Source organism: Nomascus leucogenys, chromosome 17 (genome assembly GCF_006542625.1).
Source record: "Nomascus leucogenys isolate Asia chromosome 17, Asia_NLE_v1, whole genome shotgun sequence".
Lineage (NCBI taxonomy): Eukaryota > Metazoa > Chordata > Mammalia > Primates > Hylobatidae > Nomascus > Nomascus leucogenys.
The window spans coordinates 34,734,861-34,757,546 of NC_044397.1; the positions used below are offsets into that span (position 1 = coordinate 34,734,861).

The 22,686-nt window shown below is 48.8% G+C and overlaps 1 protein-coding gene across 9 annotated transcripts; it reads right to left on the bottom strand.

Moving 5' to 3' along the window:
- Positions 1 to 3,440: 3,440 nt before the first annotated feature.
- Positions 3,441 to 22,656, bottom strand: ZNF3 (zinc finger protein 3). Of its 9 annotated transcripts, none has more exons than XM_030795959.1 (6): positions 22,450 to 22,656; positions 19,222 to 19,433; positions 13,265 to 13,385; positions 11,043 to 11,173; positions 8,880 to 9,374; positions 3,441 to 5,646 (listed from the first exon to the last, which is right to left on the bottom strand). In XM_030795959.1, exons 4-6 carry the CDS (start codon positions 11,095 to 11,097, stop codon positions 4,577 to 4,579), a joined length of 1,620 nt encoding a protein of 539 aa, XP_030651819.1. In that variant the 5' UTR covers positions 11,098 to 11,173; positions 13,265 to 13,385; positions 19,222 to 19,433; positions 22,450 to 22,656; the 3' UTR covers positions 3,441 to 4,576. The 9 variants fall into 9 exon arrangements, with proteins under 9 accessions (XP_030651819.1, XP_030651824.1, XP_030651823.1 ...); XM_030795964.1 differs by lacking the exons at positions 19,222 to 19,433; positions 22,450 to 22,656 and adding an exon at positions 16,001 to 16,452 and having other exon boundaries at positions 8,880 to 9,006; positions 9,286 to 9,374; XM_030795963.1 differs by lacking the exons at positions 19,222 to 19,433; positions 22,450 to 22,656 and adding an exon at positions 15,337 to 15,979 and having other exon boundaries at positions 8,880 to 9,006; positions 9,286 to 9,374.
- Between the last annotated feature and the right edge of the window lie 30 nt (positions 22,657 to 22,686).

Here is a 22,686-nt window from a genome sequence, read left to right on the forward strand (position 1 = left end):
AACACCAAGGGTTATTGGTCAACGCCACAGATCCCTGTGGGTCAAGACACCCTAGTGGGCTGGGCACAGTGGCTCATGCCTGTAATCCCAGCACTTTGGGAGGCTGATGCAGAAGGATCGTTTGAACCCGGGAGTTCGAGACCAGCCTGGGCAACATAGAGCCCATCTCTATTTTTTTTTAAATTCATAGTTTAAACAAAAATAAGGCTGGGTGTGGTGGCTCATGCCTGTAATACCAACACTCTGGGAGGCTGAGGCAGGTGGATCACCTGAAATCAGGAGTTTGAGACCAGCCTGGCCAACATGGTGAGACACTGTCTCTACTAAAAATGCAAAAATTAGCCGGGTGTGGTGGTGGGCGCCTGTAGTCCCAGCTACTCAGGAGGCTAAGGCAGGAGAATTGCTTGAACCTGGGAGGCAGAGGTTGCAGTGAGCCAAGATTGTGCCATTGCACTCAAGCCTGGGTGACAGCGTCGAGACTCCATCTCAAAAAAAAGTCACCCTAGCTGCCACTCTGGCCTTGTTGCCCACCATGGTAATTATGTCCACTTTACCTGTGATAGCTCAGTGCTGCTGCCTGGCCTCTGCTGACCAGTCATCTCATTAACGACAGGGAACTCTGTTCTGTAGCAGAATCTCCTACTATTAACCCTGCTGAAGCAGCTGTCACTGAACAATCCCAGTGCTCCCCTCAGTTCATCTTTTATTGTCTGAGTGAACGGAAAGCTATTTGGGCCCTCTGAGATAACATAGATGTTTGATTCTCAGGTCTCGTATAAGAAATTCATTTTAACACACACTGAGTCTGCTGACACCCTTTCTCTGCTCATCATTTCAGCAGCTCTACCTCATTTACTGTAGGCCATCATTCCTCACCAAGTATTGGATTGTTTTCTTTTCATAGAGACAGGGGTCTCATTATATTGCCTAGGCTAGTTTCCAACTCCTGGGCTCAAGCAGTCCTCCCATCTCAGCTTCCTGAGTAGCTGGGACTACAGATGTGTGCCACCACGCCCAGCTAATTTTTGTTTTTTGTAGAGACTGGGTCTCACTATGTTGCCCAGGCTGGGCTTGAACTCCTGAGTTCAAGCGATCCTCCTGCCTCAGCTTCCCAGAGTGATGAGATTACACACATGAGCCACTGCACCCAGCTGATTAATACATGAAAACCACTTGGAAAAGAGCCAGGCAACACTGACACAGAGTATATGCCATGTATCAGCCACTGCTACCATCACTTGCAAATCCCATCTCCTCTACAATCTCAACTCTGAAAACTTCTCTGAAAACAGCATCATTCCACTCCATCTTTACTGAACCTGCCCAGGCTTGATGCTGGTTAGATGGAGGAGGATGAGGAGTATAATCAAAGAAAACTTACAAAATTTTGATCCTGACAGGTTTACAGAATTTTTAAGAGGGGGCAATAAATGGGAAAGTGGGATCTGGTTTGAAACATACTATGAAACTGTAGAAAGTCCAGGTGTAACTGCTCTGCAGTCCACTGGAGACCCACGACTGAGGCTTGGGAGAGCCATCAGGACATGGGCAGATTTTTTTTTTCTTCGAGACAGTCTCGCTCTGTCACCCAGGCTGGAGTGCAGTGGCATGATCTCAGCTCACTGCAACCTCTGCCTCCTGGGTTCAAGTGATTCTCCTGCCTCAGCCTCCCGAGTAGCTGGGATTACAGGCATGTGCCACCACGCCTGGCTAATTTTTCTATTTTTAGTAGAGACAGGGTTTTACCATGTTGGCCAGGCTGGTCTCAAACTCCTGACCTCGTGATCTGCCCGCCTCGGCCTCCCAAAGTGCTGGGATTACAGCCATGAGAACACAGATTTAAACTGTATTTGCATAGGCTGGGCGTATTGGCACACACCTGTAATCCCAGCACTTTCGGAGGCCGAGGCAGGCAGATTATGAGGTCAGGAGTTCGAGACCAGCCTGGCCAACATGGTGAAACCCTGTTACCTACTAAAAATACAAAAATTAGCTGGGCGTGGTCGTAGGTGCCTATAATCTCAGCTACTAGGGAGGCTGAGGTTGCAGTGAGCCAAGATTGGTCCACTGCACTCCAGCCTGGGCAAAAGCGAGACTCCGTCTCAAAAAAAAAAAAAAAAAAAAAAAAAAAAGGCAATCTATAATTTTATTTCATTTTTGAGACTGTCTTGCTCAGTCATCGTGAGGTGGTACAATCACAGGGGCTCACTGCAGCCTCAACTTCCTAGGCTCAAGCAGTCCTCTCACCTCAGCCTCCCGAGTAGCTGGGGCCACTAGTGTGCACCACTACACCCAGCTAATTTTTTTTTTTTTTTGAGATGGAGTCTCACTCTGTTGCCCAAGCTGGAGTACAATGGTGCAATCTTGGTTCACCACAACCACTGCCACCCACATTTAAGCGATTCTCATCCCTCAGTCTCCTGAGTAGCTGGGATTACAGGCACGTGCCACCACACCTGGCTGATTTTTCTATTTTTTTTTTTTTTTTTTTAGGAGAGACAGCGTTTCACCATGTTGGTCAGGCTGGTCTCGAACTCCTGACCTTGTGATCCGCCCACCTTGGCCTCCCAAAGTGCTAGGATTACAAGCATGAGCCACTGCGCTCAGCCGTAATTTTTTTTTTTTAATTTTGTTGTAGAGATAGGGTCTTACCACGTTGTCTAGGCTGGTCTGAAGAGATTCTACTGCCTTGGCCTCCCTAAGTGTTGGGATTATAAGCATGAGCCACTGCACCTAGCCTATAAAGAAATTTTAGGGCTAGGCATGGTGGCTCACGCCTATAATCCCAACACTTTGGGAGGCTGAGGCCGGCAGATTGCTAGAGCTCAGTTCAAGACCAGCCTGGGCAACATGGTGAAACCCCATTTTTACTAAAAATATAAAAATTAGCTGGGGCGTGGTGGTGCACACCTGTAGTCTCAGCTACTCCAGAGACTGAGGCACAAGAATTGCTTGAACCCGGGAGGCAGAGGTAGCAGTGAGCCAAGATGGTGCCACTGCATTCCAGCCTGGGCAACAGTGCGAGACTGTCTCAAAAAAAAAAAAAAAATTTAAGTCAACTTTCAGATTTCATTTATAGTAACCAACATGTCTTTTTTTTTTTGAGATGGAGTTTCGCTTTTCTTGTCCAGGCTGGAGTTCAATGGCGCAATCTTGGCTCACCACAGCCTGCGCCTCCCGGGTTCAAGTAGTTCTCCTGGCTCAGCCTCCTGAGTAGCTGGGATTATGGGCATGTGCCACCATACCCGGCTAATTTTGTGTTTTTACTAGAGACGGGGTTTCTCCATGTTGGTCAGGATGGTCTAGAACTCCAGACCTCAGGTGATCTGCCCACCCTGGCCTCCCAGAGTGCTGGGATTACAGGCGTGAGCCACTGCACCCAGCCAACATGTTTTAACTGAAATGTATGGTCCAAACATTGCACAAAACCACACTCAATCTCTTCTGAAAAACTATTCTGTTTAATAGTGCACTTCATTTATGCTACAGGATGAGCAGGGTTGGGAAAACACAATGGAAAGTCATCCCGTCGGTTGGGAAAACTCGGAGTGCCATCCTCACCCAGCAACAAGCACTGCCACCAGGCTCAGGCACAGCCTGCCTCCTCTGAGCTTCGCTTTTTTTTTTTTTTCTCCCTTTTGGGCTTTGCTCTTTATCTGCATTAATCTTCAGCTGCTGAAGAGTCAGAGGCGGAGACAGGAGTGGTCTGGCTCCTGGGGCTGGGTGTCAGAGGGCAGGGCAGGCAGGCCGAGTGAGCTCCTTGAAAGCATCCTTACCCAGTCATTTAGAGAAAATCATTTTCATCATTGGAGTGGGAAGAGGACGAGAGAGGACAGGAATCAGAGGCCAACGCTAAGTGCTTCTGACCCTCTCCCTCACAGCCGGTTACTAGCTGTTTGGATAGATTTGCCCATTCAGCCCCAGGACAACTGGGGAGGGCAGGGGGTCTGCTGGCAATATCACCAGGTTTCTCTTGGAAACATGGTCTGGCTGCTCCAAGAGCCCTAAAGGACACCATCATCACAGAAGATGATTCTGGAATCTCTTCTACCCTCAATAAAATAATCCCTCAATGCCAAATTTCCATAATTAATGAAATCATAAAACAGCATGTTTCTTATCGAAACTTAAAGCTGGACTAGGAACAGTAGCTTTGAAATAGTCTCCCTTTACCCTCCCTAGCAAATAACAGGACCCAGAGCGTCCTTTCCACTGCCGTCTGTGCTGACCATGCAGACTCCAACTAAAGGAATCCATCAAATTCTGTCCCAACTGTGCTTCCATCCCCACCTTGGAAAAGTTCCTCTGCTGTGAGGAAAAGTTTAGTGCAAACTCCTTTCCTAAATGGGGCAACTGGTCCCAGAGCTGCTTTCTATTCCCAGCACGCCATCCACTTGCCTTGTCGCTAAGGCTGGTGCGATTTCTGGGAAAATTCAACGATTTGCCCCATCTGCCCCATTCTCTAAAATGAAAGGTCTGAGTTGGAAGGGACACATCCTAAACTGTTGAGATTTATAGGGTAAGGCAAGAGCTCTTGAGACTCAGGGGAAGTGAGGAAAATGGGTGTGTGGCTCTTTCACGTGGACTCTCTGATATTTAACTCGGTTGTAACTCTGAGGGAGCTTTTGCTCATGCCCATCCCATTCAAAGGCTTCTCTCCAGTGTGAATTCTCTGATGGCGAACAAGAGCCGAGCTGTACCTGAAGGCTTTCCCACACTCACTACATTCATAGGGGTTCTCCCCGGTATGGATTCTTTGATGCTGAATAAGGCCTGAACTGTAGGTAAACTTTCCTCCGCATTCCATACATTCGTAGGGCTTCTCTCCAGTGTGGATTCTCTGGTGCTGATAGAGGTGTGAGCTCTGGCTGAAGGCTTTCCCACACTCATTACATTCATAGGGTTTTTCTCCAGTGTGGATTCTCTGATGGTGAATAAGGGTTGAGCTCCTGCTGAAGGCCTTCCCACATTCATTGCAGGCGTAGGGTTTCTCACCAGTGTGGATTCTCTGATGGTGGGTGAGAGTGGAGCTCCAGCTGAAGGTCTTCCCACACTCATTACATTCATAGGGTTTCTCCCCGGTGTGGATCCTCCGATGCAGAATGAGGGCAGAGCTACAGCTGAAGGTTTTCCCACAATCACTACATTCATAAGGTTTTTCCCCAGTGTGGATTCTCTGATGCTGAATAAGGTGTGAGCTCTGGCTGAAGGCCTTCCCACACTCATTACATTCATAGGGCTTTTCCCCAGTGTGGATTCTCTGATGTTGAATAAGGTCTGAAGTTCGATTAAAGCTCTTGCTACATTCATCACACTTATGGGGTCTGTCTCCCACGGGGAGTCTCTGATGTGAGATAAGGTTGGAATTCACAGTGAAGCTGTTCCCAAAATCATTATATTTCTCGCTTCTCTCTTCCATGGGGGTTAGCTTCTCCTCAACTGTCACTTGACCAAAATCTGGCATTTTCCTGTTCAATCTTTCTCCAGGGGAGTTCCCCAGTGGCCTCTTCAGACTGACTTCTCGTTCATAGGCTTCTTTAAACTTGAGACCCTGAGAAATATCCTTTTGAAATCTTCCCAGTAGGACCCCATGTGATCTTGTGTCTTCAGAAATTTCTTGATCATTTTCAGTTCTGGTCTCACGATCTGACACAATAAAAAATGCAAATGTCACTTGTTCCTTGGGGAAGAAAGAGTGAAAATCACAGGACAGGATCATCGTAACGAATACTTACAGTGCCAAAAGCACATGCCTACAAAGAGGCCTGCCCCACATGTGTGCAGCTAAGGCAAAATGAGACAACCAGGCTAAGGAGACAGGGAAGGGACAGAGCAGAGCAAAACCAAGGAGAACAGAGCTGGAAGTGGAGAGAAAGCTGAGTGTGTGTGGAGGGGAGGACAGATCAGGCAGAGAGGCAGGGAACCAACGTTAGAAGAGGAAGGTCATATTGCTTAATGAAGTGACAAAGCCTTTAGAGAGGTCAGGGCAGTGGATATAACTGGGGACACAGTGACTGCAAGAAGGGAGAGCAAGTACAGGACAGTTGGTGAGAAAAGGGGGTAAGGGTTGAGGAGAGACAGCAGCAGCATGAGAACGAGCAAGGGGGAGGATGCTAGTGGCCGCCACGGCCCCGAAAGAAGAGGAGTCATGGCTGTCGTCATGCCACAAATGCCAAGCCCATGGAAACGGCAAGACAGCTGAGTCCACCTCTGGGCCCTATGCATAAAAGGCTATGCTCGCACATGAGGCTATGCAAAGAATCTCAGTGTCTGACGTCTCTGTTTTCACTCCTTTGGAGTTTCTAAAGGCAACTCTGGGCACAGAGGATAAATGTAAAGGGTCCAGAGAGTTTGCGTTTTTAGCTTAATTGATATTTTAAAAAGTAAAGACAGGGTAATGTGTGTTGACGCGAACAGCTGTTTCTCCTTCACCTGAACAGGTACCTCTTAGGACCTCTCTGCTCTCAGTTCCCTTTAAACCCAGGCCCCTTGGCTCTTCCTCTCATTCTAGCAGAGAGATGGTGGCAGGATTCAGAAATGGGAATTCTGCTCATGGGGAGAGACATGGGACAACGAAGTTTATCTGCTCACCCTGAGAGTCCCAGAGCTCAATTCCAGACCCCAGATCTGCCGAGGACAGAAGGGAAATGTACAGGGAGGTCTCAAATGAGAGTTAGGAAGGCCACCTGGCTCTGCTCGGGAAAATGCCCACTAAGAGGGGTGAGAGACAAGGAATTCTACATCCTAAAGGTTAAGAAACTAATTTCTTTTTTTTTTTTTTTTTTTTTTTTTGAGACAGAGTCTCGCTCTGTTGCCCAGGCTGGAGTGCAGTGGCGCGATCTCGGCTCACTGCAAGCTCCGCCTCCTGGGTTCACGCCATTCTCCTGCCTCAGCCTCTCCGAGTAGCTGGGACTACAGGCGCCCACCACCACGCCCGGCTAATTTTTTTGTATTTTTAGTAGAGACGGGGTTTCACCGTGGTCTCGATCTCCTGACCTCGTGATCCGCCCGCCTCGGCCTCCCAAAGTGCTGGGATTACAAGCATGAGCCACCGCGCCTGGCCAAGAAACTAATTTCTTAATCTTTTTTTTGTTGTTTTTGAGACAGGTTCTCACTATATCGCCCAGGATGGAGTGCTGTGGCGTGTTCTCGGCTTACTGCAACCTCCACCTCCCAGGTTCAAGCAATTCTCCTGCCTCACCCTCCCAAGTAGCTGGGATTACAGGCACATGCCACCACCCGCAGCTAATTTTTTTGTATTTTTAGTAGAGACAGCGTTTCAACATGTTGGCCAGGCTGGTCTCAAACTCCTGACCTCAGTATCTGCCTGCCTCAGTCTCCCAAAGTGCTGGGACTACAGGCATGAGCCACCTCGCCTGGCCTAATTTCTTAACCTTTCTAAGTTTCTACAGAGCAGCAGGGGCACTAGGTCCTGAACAAAGCAACAGGTCCCTATAGGTTAGAGAAGAGGAGCAGAGAAGCAGAGAAGGAGAGGACAGAGACGTGGGCAAAGAGCAGCACCTCATGTGTTCAGGGATAATCCTTCGGAAAAGTCTCTTGATTATATATTAAGTCCTGAGAATAACATGGAAAAAGTACCAGATTTGGCCAGGCGCAGTGGCTCACGCCTGTGATCTCAGCACTTTGGGAGGCTGAGGTGGGCGGATCACCTGAGGTCAGAGTTCGAGACCAGCCTAACCAACATGGAAAAACTCCGTTTCTACTAAAAATACAAAATTAGCTGGGCATGGTGACACATGCCTATCATCACAGCTACTCAGGAGGCTGTGGCAGGAGAATCACTTGAACACAGGACGCGGAGGTTACGGTGAGCCGAGATCACGCCATTGCACTCCAGCCTGGCAACAAGAGCGAAACTCCATCTCAGAAAAAAAAAAAAGGGTACCAGATTTGGAGTTAAAGACTGGGCCCCAAGTTTTGCCACTCATCAGCGCAACTGATGACCATGCATGCACAAGACATTGAGACCTCTACTCTCACCTCCACTTTATTTACTTATTTATTTTTTGAGACAGGGTCTCTCTGTGTTGCCCAGGCTGGACTGCAGTGGTGCCATCTCGGCTCACTGCAACCTCGGCTTCCCAGGCTCAAGTGATCCTCCAACCTCGGCCTCCCAAGTAGCTGGGACTCCAGGCGTGTGCCACCATGCCTGGCTAATTTTTTGGATATTTGGTAGAGACAGGGTCTTGCCATTTTGCCCAAGCTGGTCTTGAACTCTTGACCTCAAGTGATCCTCCTGCCTCGGCCTCTCAAAGTGTTGGGATTACAGGTGTGAGCCACCTCGCCTGGACTACTTTCACTTTCCTTACCTGTAAAATAAGGAATAATACTAGCTGCCTCAATTAATGTGTTACTGTGAAGATTAAATGAAAGAATATATATGAGAACTCTTTACAAGTTGCAAACTGCTATATAAATGAGTTAAGATTATTGTTCTTACAGTTTTCTAAGACTAAGTGAATCCTTACCTAGGCCAGGTACGGTGGCTCATGCCTATAATCCCAGCACTTTGGGAGGGCAAGACAGGTGGATCACTTGAGGTCAGGAGTTTGAGACCAGCCTGGCCAACATGGTGAAACCCCGTCTCTACTAAAACAAAACAAAACAAAACAAATACAAAAATTAGCCTGGTGTCGTGGTGCGTGCCTGTAGTCCCAGCTACTTGGGAGGCAGAGGTGAGAACCTGGGAACGCTTGAATCTGGGAGGTGGATGTTGCACTGAGCAAAGATTGTGCCACTGCACCTCAAAAAAAAAATCTGCTGAAACAGTCAGCTCTTTTCAGTGAGCAGATTGTTACTAGCAAACAAAGAAGCAAAGAAACACCAGCGAGTTTTGTTGACAAGGCATAACTCCTTACCCAGTGAGAACACGTTCCCGTAATTCTCCAGCATCACATCTCTATAGAGGTCCCTCTGAGCAGGTTCCAAACGCTTCCACTCCTTCCGGATGAAGTATACAGCTACATCCTCAAAGGTTACCAGCTCCTGAAACAACACGTGCTGGCATGCAATTTCAGGGTGAGGAATGTGAATGGCGGCACCAAAAAAATCACTGAGGATGGGGTGAAAAATGCACATTTGGGAAGGGAGGAAAGGAGGACTGGGTGGAGAAAGAGAGACAGGAGTCCAAGATGGAAGGTGAGGTCCATGATTCAGCAGGACAGAACCATGGGCCTGATGGAGGAGATCAGGGTTTAAGGCTGTGAATGGGATGTCATTGTACAGAAAATGGAAAGGAAAAGGATGAAGGGAACCACAGCTCACCTGGGACTTGGCCTTTAGGAGTGCAGCCGCCAACATCTCATCCCCCAGGCTGTCCTTGTTGGAAAACGCAGGAACTTTTGAAGGAAGAGCTGAAGGGCAATAAAAGGGCCCAGGAATGAGTCCATTTGCTCTGACCTCCCAACCTGCTGACTTCCCAACCCACAGAAAGCTCCTGGGGTCCTGGGACAACACAGGACCCTCTCTCTCACATTTCTAAGTTTGCTTCCTCTGCAGCTAGCTGAAGTGTGTCCAACAAAGGCAAACTCAGAGCAGGTCCATCCTTCCTGAGCAGATGGCCACAGGCCTGGTCATTCTTGGTCTCCAGTCTGCCCCAGATCCCCTCTTCTCTCCAGTCACTCTTCTCTCAATGAAACCGCCCAGTCCTATCTTAGTGATTACTGCATTCTCGTCCATTCACCCAAGCTTGGCCAGAAACATATGATCCTGCTCTTGCACGAAGTTCTATTTTTTTTTTTTTTGAGGTGGGTTTTGCTATGTTGCCCAGGCTGGTCTCAAACTCCTGGGCTCAAGTGATCCTCCCGCCTCAGCTTCCCAAATAGCTGGGATTACAGGCGTGTGCCACTGCACCCAGCATGAAGTTCTTAGACCAGAGAAAAACCAGCAGCTTCACCCCAGCCGACTGGAAACACAATGCCCACAGCTCCTTTTTCTCCACCCCAGATCAAATCTGTACACTAAAAATGTTCCCTGTTTCTGTGTTGGATCTCTTACCTTTTTCTGAAATTCTTTTTTTTTTTTTTTTTTTTTTTGAGATGGCATCTCACTCTGTCACCCAGGCTGGAGTGCAGTGGCGTGATCTCGACTCACTGCAACCTCCACCTCCCGGGTTCAAGCAATTCTCCTGCCTCAGCCTCTGGAGTAGCTGGGACTACAGGTACGTGCCACCATGCCCGGCTAATTTTTTGTATTTTTAGTAGAGATGGGGTTTCACTGTGTTGGCCAGGATGGTCTCAATTTCCTGACCTTGTGATCTGCCCGCCTTGGCCTCCCTAAATGCTAGGATTACAGGAGTGAGCCACCGCGCTCAGCCGCAAAATATATTTTAGTGGCTTCCTATTCACTCTATCTTTTTGTCTATGACCCATAAAATGATTCCAAAGCGCTTTTTCTAAAAGCATGCTCCTAAAAAGCACAAACTATGCCTATGAAATCGGCTGCATAGAATGCCCAAAAAATGGCATGATTGACACAGTTTAATTAATCTCACGTGAAGTGCTCACAACCCCTCAAAACTGCCTCAGTGGCCAGGTGCGGTGGGTCACACCTGTAATTTCAACACTTTGGGAGGCCAAGGTGGGCACTGAGGTCAGGAGTTTAAGACCAGCCTGACCAACATGGCAAAACCCCGTCTCTACAAAAATTAGCCAGGCGTGGTGGCGGGCACCTGTAGTCCCAGCTACATGGGAGGCTGAGGCAGGAGAATCACTTGAACCCAGGAGGCGGAGGTTGCAGTGAGCCGAGATTGTGCCACTGCACTCTAGCCTGAGCAACAGAGCAAGACTCCATCTCAAAAAAAAAAAAAAAAAAAAATCTGCCTCAATTATCAAACCTATCAAGCTGTCATTGATTACTGTTCGGTCAGCTTCCCCACTAGGCTGTGAGTTACTGAATGGCGAAGAGTGTGTCTTATTCATGTCTGGATTCTAGTAGTTAGCCTAGTACCTGGTAAATGAGTGATTTCAATGGATGATTGCGGAATGACTGAGTAATAGAATGAATGAGTCCTTATTCCTCACCACTGTCAAGCAGGGCCTGAGGTTCCTGAGATACGAGATCGGCCTGAGTTTCCATGGAAGGGCAAGGTGCTCTCTGGTCTCCTGGGTGCAGACTCAGCAGGAAGCGGGTTTTAAAAGAGAATGAGGAAGCACTGCAGAAGCAAAAGTTCAAGGTTCAAAGATAATTCGAAAAAACCTCCTGAATACAGAAAGATGGGAGCTAGTATTTCAGTGAGTACCCAGGAACAGTGAGAAGAAATGTGGCAACTGGGACTAGTCTTTTATTTTTTAATTTATTTTTTCCTTTTTGTGGAGAACGGGGTCTTGCTATACTGCCCAGGCAGGTCTCCAACTCCCGGGCTCAAGCTATCCTCCTGCCTGTTGCCTCCCTGAGAGCTGGGATTACAGGCGTGAGCCACCACGCCCGATATCAACTTTTTTTATTTTTTTTTAAGACGGAATTTCACTCTTGTCACCCAGGCTGGAGTGCAATGGCGCAATCTCGTCTCACTGCCACCTCTGCCTCCCGGGTTCAAGTGATTCTCCTGCCTCAGCTTCCCAAGTAGCTGGGATTACAGGCATGCACCACCACGCCTGGCTAATTTTTGTATTTTTAGTAGAGATGGGATTTCACCGTGTCGGCCAGGCTGGTCTCGAACTCCTGATCTCAGGTGATCCACCCACCCCAGCCTCCCCAAGTGCTAGGATTACAGGCGTGAGAAACCATGCCCAGCCTCAGACTAGTCTTTTAGAGCCTGGTAAATATACTTCCTGAAATGAGACTATCACAAGGATCACAAAAAAGGCCCAAGTTCCTCAACAATATCCCACCTTTGGCTGCCCCCATCACTTTCAGTAATATTTATAACAAAATGCAGGAGCGGGTATATACATTCACTGGCATAAAAAGACTACTCCCAGGCTGGGCACGGTGGCTCATGCCTGTAATCCCAGCACTTTGGGAGGCCGAGGCAGGCAAATCACGAGGTCAGGAGTTTGAGACCAGCCTGGCCAGGATGAAGAAACCCTGTCTCTACTAAAAATACAAAAAATTAGCTGGGCATGGTGGTGTGTGCCTGTAATCCCAGCTACTCGGGAAGCTGAGGCAGGAGAATCACTTGATCCCAGGAGGTGGAGGTTGTAGTGAGCCAAGATCACGCCACTGCACTCCAGTCTGGGCAATAAAGAGAGATTCTGCCTCAAAAAAAAAAAAAAAAAGAAAGAAAGAAAAAGAAAAGAAAAAATACAAAAATTAGCTGGGCATGGTGTTACATGCGCCTGTAATCCCAGCTACTTGGGAGGCTGAGGCAGGAGAATCGCTTGAACCCGGGAGGCAGAGGTGGCAGTGACCCAAGATCGCGCCATTGTACTCCAGCCTGGGCAACAGTGAGACTCTGTCTCAAACAAAACAAAACAAACAAACAAACAAAAAAACCCTGGATTTTATCTACCTCTCATTATCCCTTTACTCATTTGCTCACATAGCAAATGTTTGCTGAGTGCTAACTCTATTGCCACTCACAACTGCAAGGAGTAAAAAAAATCAGGAATGCAAAAAGTATGTGCTTCATAATTACAGACTGTTACACTCACATAAGGCATCAAAGGAAGAGGAATGGATAAGAAAATGAGAGAATAAAAGAAAAAAAGAACAAAGGAAGAGGGGTCCTGTTTGAAAGTCAGTTGCAAGTTTGGACAACTCTGGTCTTCAGGTAGCAGGGGATATAGAATGTCCAATACCAGAGCCCTTACACAGTGGAAAGCAGTGACTCAGGCACAAGCCAGGCCACTGGCAATCAAGGTGACACACCTTCTTGCCACCATTGCCCTCCCAGCAGGGTCCCTTCAATGGTGTCTCAGAGCCAACCATCATATCCTCTTATCAACCACCTTTACAATCTCCGGAGCTATTTATGAGCTGATGCCCTCAACAAGTCAGCTTTCAGTACAAACTCCTAGAAAGGCAGGTCAAAGGTCTGACTCCAGAGAAGAAGGCAACGCTCCCTCTCACAGCTGGGTTAAGGGAAGCTGGAACTCAAAGGCATATTGTTGAGAACAAGCACCCAGTGTCCACATCAGTAAACAGAGTTTCTCACAGAAAGAAAACTCTCCATTGTGCCCCCATGGCCTCAGGTCCAGGCGGGGCCCTTCCCCTGCTCTGTTGCCAGCCTCACTCCCTGGTGCTGCCCGTGGGGACCGAGATAGATGGCCTGGCAGTGAGAACAAAACACGGAAAGCTTTACCTGCCTGATTCTTTCCTTCCTTGTTTGAAGTCAGTCCCTAGAAGGCCAAAGGGGCAATTACTGGGAATTTAGCAGCCTCTGTTCAAGTTCCCGGGGATTCTGACTTTTGTTGATGCCGATGCTGTGTGATTAAGGGGAAGAAAAGGAATTTAAAATATTCATGCAAACGTCTTTTTTTTTCCATGTGAGACAGGGTCTGACTCTGCTGCTCAGGCTGGAGTGCAGTGAGTTTGAGCTCACTCCAGCCTCAAACTCCTGAGTTCAAGTGATCCTCCCAGCTCAGCCTCCCAAGGAGCTGGGACTAAAGGTGTGCACTGCCACATCTGGCTGAGTTTTTTAAAATTCTTTTTGTAGAAATGCAGCCTCACTATGTTGCTCAGGCTGGTCTCAATCTCCTGGCCTCAAGTGATTCTCCCACCTCAGGCTCCCAAAGTGCTGGGATTACAGGCATGAGCCACCAAGTCCAGCCTAAACTTCATTTCTAATCAAGACATTGAGAAAAGGAAAAAAAAGAGAATACTTATTATATGCTAATAAATACCAATTAAGACCACCACCACAACTAGTATTTGCGTTGCATCCGTGGAGAAATGAAAGGGAATGGTAGGTTCTCAGGTCCACCTCCACCCAGGGTAAGAAAGTTCTAACGTTCTGTCAGCTAACTTGCTAGACACTGTGCTCCCAACTACTTCAGCAGGGGATCCACATTGCACAGCTGAGCCATTAGACGTCTTCAGGTGATTCGCTGAAAATCTATCTCCTTGGACCTTCACCTCACAGAGACCTAGTGCATCACAGAAATTCAATGACTGGCCATGTGCAGTGGCTCATGCTTGTAACCCCAGCACTTTAGGAGGTTGAGGTGGGAGGATTACTTGAGCCCAGGAGTTCCAGGCTACAATGAGCCATGATGGCACCACTGCACTCCAGCCGGGGGCAACAGAGCAAGACCTTAATACACACACAAAAATTTTAAAAGGAAAAAAAAAAAAAAAAAGGCCGGGCGCGGTGGCTAACGCCTGTAATCCCAACACTTTGGGAGGCCAAGGCGGGTGGATCACTTGAGGCCAGGAGTTGGAGACCAGCCTGGCCAAAAGGGCAGAACCCCGTCTCTACTAACAATACAAAAAACTTCGCCGGATGTGGTGGCGGGCGCCTGTAGTCCCAACCAATCGGGAGGCTGAAGCAGGAGAAGCGCTTGAACCGGGAGGCGGAGGTTGCAGTAAGCCGAGATCGCGCCACTGCACTCCAGAGACAAACTGTCTCAAAAATAAATAAATAAAAATTAGTTTTTTTTAAAAAAGAGCTACAATAACAGAATCTTCTCCTTCCACCCGACTGTCCATCAAACATGTATAATCAAATGATGCCCACTCTCCACAGATGTCTTTTCTGGAAAAAATAATACGCTCAGTTCCTCTAATTCGTCCACCGGTTTCAGGTTCATCACTCTGTAAACACCGATGTGGATTCAATCCCACTTCCGGAGAGGGGATCAAACCAGGAATCTAATACAACTGAAAACGGAGCCTGAGCCAGGTGTATCACTTGATGCACTGGGCTCCAGCAGGATTACCCCTGGAATCGGCGTCTGCACCCACTCCCAGCCCTCGTCCTAACTGCGTACGCTTAGCAGAACTTCTCTGATCCTTGGGCAGCTGCGTAAAAATAAACTTCCTCTCCTGCCAAGGGCGCGAATAACTGTGTTAACATCAAATAAAAACGTCTGGGAGAAGTATCAAGTTAGGGTCGCTGTCATTAGCTGCTTTTAAGAGAGAGGCGCCCCTACCGCTCTGCTGAAACTTTTAAACGCTCCAGCTGGGGCGCCGTTTAAGTCACAAAACCAGAACCGGAGCCCCACTACTAACCCCTACGCAGGGTCCCGCTAGGCTAGGGGGATCTCTGGGGAAGCGGAGTAGAGGACGGGCTGCAGGGGACGGAGGGGCGCCTCCCCGAACCCTGCTCCGGGCCGGCCGGGGGACCCTGCGGGCCGCAGCGGCACAGACACCACCCCCTTCCCCGGCGACCACAGCCTCAGTCTCGCCGCGAGACCCGGGGACGCGTGGACTCACCCTGGGGGCAGGGACGACAGATTTGGGGGGCCGGACACGGACCAGGCCCTGTCAGACCCTGTCACAGACCCACACACCGGGGACAGAACAAAGAACGGAAGTTCCCCCTCGTTTCGCTTCCGGGTCGGTTGCTCTTGCCACTCACGCGTGCCCCCAACGCCCACTTGTTCTGTCTAGGAAAATGGGAGGTCCTCGCCTCTCTGTGGTTTGCTGACTCAGGGAGGCTGGCAGGCGGCGAGGGCAAGGAGCCCGATCGCTGACGCGGCACTCGGGGATCTTTCGCTGCGGGGCTGGCCGGCTGCGCCCTCTGCTGGCCATGCAGGTGCGAAAGCGGCCGACCACGGTCCTGGGCCTCAGGACATGTGCTCCGGCGTCGCCGGCCTTGGGGGCGGGCAGCGGGGGCGCGCGGGGATGTCGAGCCCGCGCTTCTCAGGCTTGCTCGCGAAGGGCAGCAGTAAACATACAATTATTGAAGGATTCATCAATATTAAAAAATAAATCTGATTTAAAACTTGCCTCCGAACAAACCGAGTTTTTTTGGTTTCTTGTAAAAATGCGCCCTTTAAATTACCCACATCTGAAGAAAACATTCCAGTCCATCACAGAGTTGACATGAGGAAAAAACCCGTGTACAGGTGATGAGAGCAGAGAAGAGGAAGCTTACCGGCCGGGCGCGGAGGCTCACGCCTGTAATCCCAGCACTTTAGGAGGCCGAGGCGGGCGGATCCCCTGAGGTCAGGAGTTCGAGACCAGCCTGGCCAACATGGCGAAACCCCGTCTCGACTAAAAATACAAAAAAATTACCCGGGCGCGGTGGCAGGCGCCTGTAATCCCAGCTACTCTGGAGGCTGAGACAGGAGAATCGCTTGAACCCAGGAGGCGGAGGTTGCAGTGAGCCGACATCGCACCACTGCACTCCAGCCTGGCCACAGAGTGAGACTGTCTCAAAAAAAAAAAAAACAAAAAAACCAGGAAGCTACAGGTGGAAGCGAGGCGGGATAGGTAGTCAAGGAAGTGACCGTGTCCTGGAGACGCGGCAACCGTGGTGACCGCACAGTCAACACAGTAAGCCCCAGCATTCGCATTGTAATTGAGCTCATTCAAGCTGAGCTCTCTCCAGTAGGGACTTTCCCCTGTAGGGAGCATGCGCATTTTGATTTCATCTGTCCTCAAACTGACCCTTTGCTCATTATCATAGTAAAAAACACGCCCCTGGGTGGAGATTTAAGATGCTAATGAAACATGCAATGTATGAACAAGCCTGTACACCCACTGCGCATGTTCACCTAGAGGACCACCGGGAACATGCTTACTAGTAACACTTCTCCCACCCCCTTATGAATAATCGTGTAAGACCCCCCCAAAAGGGGGTCTCTCTAGAGCCAGCCTTTGCCGTTTCATCCTTAGGAGCAGCCCTCCCTGAACTCTCTATCTCTCTCTCTCAGGGTGTACTGTCTACTCTGCACTTAACTTTCAAAATACTATTTTCCTTTTGCAATAAATTACTCTATGCTGGATTTCCTTTGACATGTGTTTCTTTTATTCTTTTTCCTTTTTTTTTTTTTGTTGCTGTTGTTGTTGTTGACAGGGAGTCTCGCTCTTGTCACCCAGGCTGGAGTGTAGTGGTGTGATCTTGGCTCACTGCAACCTCTGCCTCCCGGGTTCAAGCGATTCTTGTGCCTCAGCCTCCCAAGTAGCTGGGACTACAGGTGTGCGACACCATACCCGGCTAATTTGTTTGTATTTTTAGTAGAGACAAGGTTTCACCATGTTGGTCAGGCTTGTCTTGAACTCCTGACCTCAAATGATCTGCCGCCTCAGCCTCCCAAAGTGCTGGGGTTACAGGTGTGAGCCACTGCGCCCGGCCTCCTGTGTGTTTCTTGTTTAAAATTTTTTTTTTTTTTTTGAGACAGGGGTCTTACTCTGTCACCCAGGCTGGAGTGCAGTGTTGTGATTTCGGCTCACTGCAACCTCCCCCTCACAAGGTCAAGCGATCCTCCCACCTCAGCCTCCCGAGTAGCTGGAATCCCAGATGCATGCCACCATGCCCGGCTACTTTTTCGTAGAGACGGGGTTTCACCATGTTGCCCAGACTGGTCTCAAACTCCTGAGCTCAAGGGATCCGCCCACCTCAGCCTCCCAAAGTGTTGGGATTACAGGTGTGAGCCACTGCATCCGGCCTTAAATTCTTTTAAACTAAGAAGATAAGAAATGAGGTATCACAACAGCCATCAATAGAAGGAAAGCACCTCATCATGTTCATGCTTTCCTCTGCCTTCTTCAACATATGAAGTCTTTTTTTTTTTTTTTTTAGAGACAGGGTCTCACTTTGTCACCCAGGCTGGAGTGCAGTGGCATGACCCTACCTCACTACAGCCTCGACCTCCTGGACTCAAGCAATCATCCCTCCTCAGCCTCCAGAGTAGCTGGGACCACAGGCACGCACCATCACACCTGGCTTCCTTTCTGTTTTGTAGACTGGGTGCTGCCAGTTCATGAATCCCTAATAAAGCCAACTCAATCTTTAAAATTCAATTTGTTGGCCGGGCACAGTGCCTCACGCCTGTAATCCCAGCACTTTGGGAGGCCGAGACAGATAGATCACCTGAGGTCAGGAGTTTGAGACCAGCCTGGCCAACATGGTGAAACCCCGCCTCTACTAAAAATACAAAAACAAAAATTAGCCGGGAGTGGTGGCGGGCACCTGTAATCCCAGCTACTTGGGAGACTGAGGTGGCAGAACGGCTTGAAACAGGGAGGTGGAGGTTGCAGTGAGCTGAGATCGCACCACTGCACTCCAGCCTGGGAGCGACAAAGCGATACTCCATCTCTCTCTATATATGCATATCCTGAAGTATGTTTATGGTCTGTTTCCTACAACTAGGGTATAAGCTCCATGAGGTCAGGACTTTGTTTTGTTCAGTGATGTACCTGCTGCCTGGTAGGCACTCCCAAATATTTGTTAAATAAGTGACTGACAGGTGAATAGATAACCACTGACACATACCAAAAGGAGCACTTGCTTTTTGTTTGTTTTTGTTTTTGGGGTGGGGAGATTTTTTTGGTTTGTTTGTTTGTTTTGAGACAAACAAACATGGCGAAACTCTATCTCTACAAAACATACAAAATTTAGCCTGGTGTGGTGGCATGCATTTGTAGTCCCAGCTACTCGGGAGGCTGAGATGGGACAGTCACTTGAGTTCAGGAGGTTGAGGCTGCACTGAATTGTGATTGTAACACTGCACTCCAGCCTGGGTGACAGAGCAAGACTCTGTCTCGAAAACAACAATAACAAACACAAAACAAAACAAAAACAAAAAAAAGAAACGTTTAGCAAACTTAGTTCTAAAACGCACACAATCAACTGATTCAATGTCAAAGTCATCCTTAAATTCCACAATAATCTCTGTTTTATGAGCTGTGTAAGTATCTGAACAATGTTTCAAAAGCACTTGAAACAAGGCAAAGGAGTTCTTTAATGTGTGAGAGAGCGGTGCAAACGATCAACTTTACTAACCCTAGAATAATTCTCATCTTGTTTTTATCTTAGCCTTCTATCTAGCTGAGAAGCACTATGCTCCTTGGAAGCTGCCTAGCATTCTTTAAAGAGATACGTTTTTCTGGCCAGGCACAGTGGCTCACGCCTGTAATCCTAGCACTTTAGGAGGCCGAGGCAGGTGGATCGGTTGAGGCCAGGAGTCTGAGAACAGACTAGCTAACATGCTGAAAACTCATCTCTACTAAAAATACAAAAATTAGCCAGGTGTGGTGGCGCAAGCCTGATAGCTCAGCTACTTGGGAGGCTGAGGCACGAGAATCGCTTGAACCCAGGAGGTGGAGGTTGCAGTGAGCCAACATCTCGCCACAGAGATACATTTTTCTGACCTGGTTTTTCCAAATAGAAACAAGGCATTGTGTAGTTTTCTTTGACAACCCTCTCCGTTTGTCCAGACCTGGTTGGTTTATCGCTGAGGACTAGAATAAGATAAATTCGTTTTTAACTTCCCTTTGGCCAGAAGACCCCTCTTCCTGCAGGATTTCTCAAGTCCGTTCCATTGAGGGTTGCTGGCCCCTTCAACTTTCCTTCATCCAGGCTCCTAAACGGAGAGATTGCATAATTCCCCTGTAAATTACAACTATCACCATACAGGGCTGTTCAGGGTCATAACATAGTTTTCCACCTGCTTTCTAGGAGCTTACACTTTGGGTGGGGATACAGACACCTAGAACCAGAGTCTGTCTGGCTCTTTCTAGGTGTCTGTACCCCTCTTTGCAGGGGCGGCAGGAGGAGCAGTGTGTGCAACTTGCTTAGGCTTGGGGGTAAGGAGGGGGTGGAGCAGCCTAGGCTTGCCAGATGTGAATTTTGGGGTTTTTTATGAGACAGAGTCTTGCTCTGTCACCCAGGCTGGAGTGTGGTGGCACGATCTCGGCTCACTGCAACCTCTGCCTTCCGGGTTCAAGTGATTCTCCTCCCTCAGCCTCTCGAATAGCTGGAATTATAGGCATGCACCATCATGCCTGGCTAATTTTTGTATTTTTAGTAGAGACGGGGTTTCACCATCTCTACTGGTCGAGACCAGGCTGGTCTTGAACTCCTGACTCCTGACTTCAGGTGATTCAGCCTCCCAAAGTGCTGAGATTACAAGCATGAGCCACTGTGCCTGGCCAGGAACTCAGTATTTAAGGGAAGAAAGCATGCAAGAGGAAAATAAGGAAGAAGGAGAGGCAGTGAGGCAAATGTTTTTTGTTTTGTTTTGTTTTGTTTTGTTTTGTTTTGTTTTGTTTTTCTTGAGACAGGGTCTCGCTCTGTCACCAGGCTGGAGTGCAGTGGCACGATCTCGGCTCACTGCAACCTCCGCCTCCCAGGTTCAAGCGATTCTTGTGCCTCAGCCTCCCAAGTAGCTGGTACTACAGGTGCGTGCCACCACGCCCAGCTAATATTTTGTATTTTTAGTAGAGACAGGGTTTCACAGTGTTAGCCAGGATAGTCTCAATCTCCTGATCTTGTGATCTGCCTGCCTCGGCCTCCCAAAGTGCTGGGATTACAGGCGTGAGCCACTGCGCCCAGTCCAGCAAATGGTTATTTTATTTTATTTTTTGAAACAGAGTCTCACTCTGTTGCCCAGGCTGGAGTCCAGTGGGTCCATCTCGGCTCACTGCTATCTCCACCTCCTAGGCTCAAGTGATTCTCCTGCCTCAGCCTCCCAAGTAGCTGAGATTACAGATGGGCACCACCACACCCGGCTAATTTTTGTATTTTTAGTAGAGATGGGGTTTTGCCACGTTGGCCGGGCTGGTCTTGAACTCCTGGCCTCAAGTGATCCACTCGCTTCCCAAAGTGCTGGGATTACAGGCATGAGCCACTGCACCCTGCTGCAAATGGTTACTTTTTTGTGAGGTTCTCATTAGTGTTCGGTAAATCTACGTTTTATGTAAGAAGAGGGAGTGGAGGAAAAAGTCAATTATGCATCTGTCTCAGGATAGGTGGAGGGATGATTCCTGGTCTCCTCCTCATTCTATAATTGGGAAGATAAGCTTGTAATCAACATTGTCAGTAAGAGATTTCACAGAACTCGGATTAGGGCTGGTTTATAGGGGGAATGTTTATGCTGAAAGATTTAGAGGCTAACGAGGAATTTCCTGGCAAGGAATTTGTGAGGAAGACCATCTGGGGAGGTATATGCCTTTTGCCATTGTAGGAACCTGGCTTATGTATGAGGCTATGACACAGGGTTGTGGAATTACAGCTTTCTGGGAACAAAAAGGAAGGGAGTTTTGACTCAGTTCCCAAGCATAAATTTCCTCGGCATGCCTCTACCATACCCAGCGAATTTTGTTTTCATGTTTTGTAGAAACAAGGTCTCACCATGTTGCCAAGGCTGGTCTCAAACTCCTGGGTTCAAGTGATCCTCCCACCTTGGCCTCCCAAAGTGCTGGGATTACAGGTGTGAGTCACCATGCCTGGCCTTGTGAAGTTATTTTCTTTTTTTCTTTCTTTTTTTTTTTTTTTTTTGAGACAGAGTCTCGCTCTGTCTCGCCCAGGCTGGAGTGCAGTGGCGCGATCTCAGCTCACTGCAGCCTCCGCCTCCCAGGTTCAAGCAATTCTCCTGTCTCAGCCTCCCGAGTAGCTGGGATTACAGGCGCCTGCCATCACACCTGGCTAATTTTTGTATTTTTAGTAGAGACGGGGTTTCACCATGTTGGCTAGGCTCGTCTCAAACTGCTGACCTCAAGTGATTGTCTGGCCTCGGTCTCCCAAAATGCTGGGATTACAGGTGTATGCCTGGCCTTGTGGGGTTATTTTCGAAAGTCCTTGAGACAGTCCCTATCTCAGACATGCAAGCATGAGCCCTTCTCCTTGGTGTTCTCATGGCTCCAATTTGTTTGGACCTGACAATGTGATTTTGTCCTGGTATCTGCAACTTTCACAAGATGGAGCAACTCAATACCAGATTCCACCCCAAATTATTCCTTCATTCACTCAAAAAGTATCTAGGCACCAATGTGTCAGGCACCGTGTTGGTCACAGGGGATGCCATGATGAACAAGAGAAGGAACCACAGGCTTTTGAATGGGAGAGTGAAGCATGTGAAAAACAGACACGGAGAGCTGGGTGCGGTGGCTCATGCCTGTAATCCCAGTGCTTTGGGAGGCCTAGGATGGAGAATCTCTTCTGCTCGGGAGTTGGAGACCAGCCTGGACAACCTAGTGAGACCCCCGTCTCTATCAAAATAAAAAAATAATAATAAAATTAGCTGGGTGCGGTGGGGTGCACCTGTAGTCCCAGCTACTTGGGAGGCTGAAGTGGGAGGATCACTTGAGCCCGGGATTCTGAGGGTGCAGTGAGCTGATATCAGGCCACTGCACTCCAGCCTGGGCGACAGAGCGAGATCCTGTCTCAAACAAAACAAAACAAAACAAAACAAACCACCACCACCACCAGGCATGAGGGCCAGTGCAGCTGAAGCCTGAAGATCAAGGGCTAGAAGAGGCCAGGCCGGGGCCAGATCAGGCAGGGCCTTGCAGGCTGTGGTAGGTTGTTTGGATTTTATTGTGAGGGAAATAACACATGTCACTCCTTCTGCAACAGCCTTATGAACTAGGCGTTCTTACCCTAATTTCACAGACGAGGACGATCAAGTCGTTAATTTGTCAAAGGTCCCCCGCAGGCGACAGCCGGGGACAGGGTCTGGGAAAACCCGCTAGGCACCGAGGCCCAGAGGGCGTCGGGCGTCCCCGCAAGGAGTGCCGCCCGCCGCGACCCGGGAACTGCCTGCTCCCCGGACGCCAGGCCCGCCGCGCGCCGCTGGGACACCGAACATGCGCCGCTCGCCTTACGGAAGCTGGGAG

Excerpts from the sequence above, each read along its gene's own strand:
- ZNF3 (XM_030795959.1), bottom strand. The coding sequence starts at position 11,097 with ATGGAAACTCAGGCCGATCTCGTATCTCAGGAACCTCAGGCCCTGCTT. Across the intron at positions 9,375-11,042 it reads TCAGGCCCTGCTTGACAGTG|CTCTTCCTTCAAAAGTTCCT; the intron begins GTGAGGAATAAG and ends ATTGCCCTTCAG. Across the intron at positions 5,647-8,879 it reads CGGGAACGTGTTCTCACTGG|ATCGTGAGACCAGAACTGAA; the intron begins GTAAGGAGTTAT and ends TTATTGTGTCAG.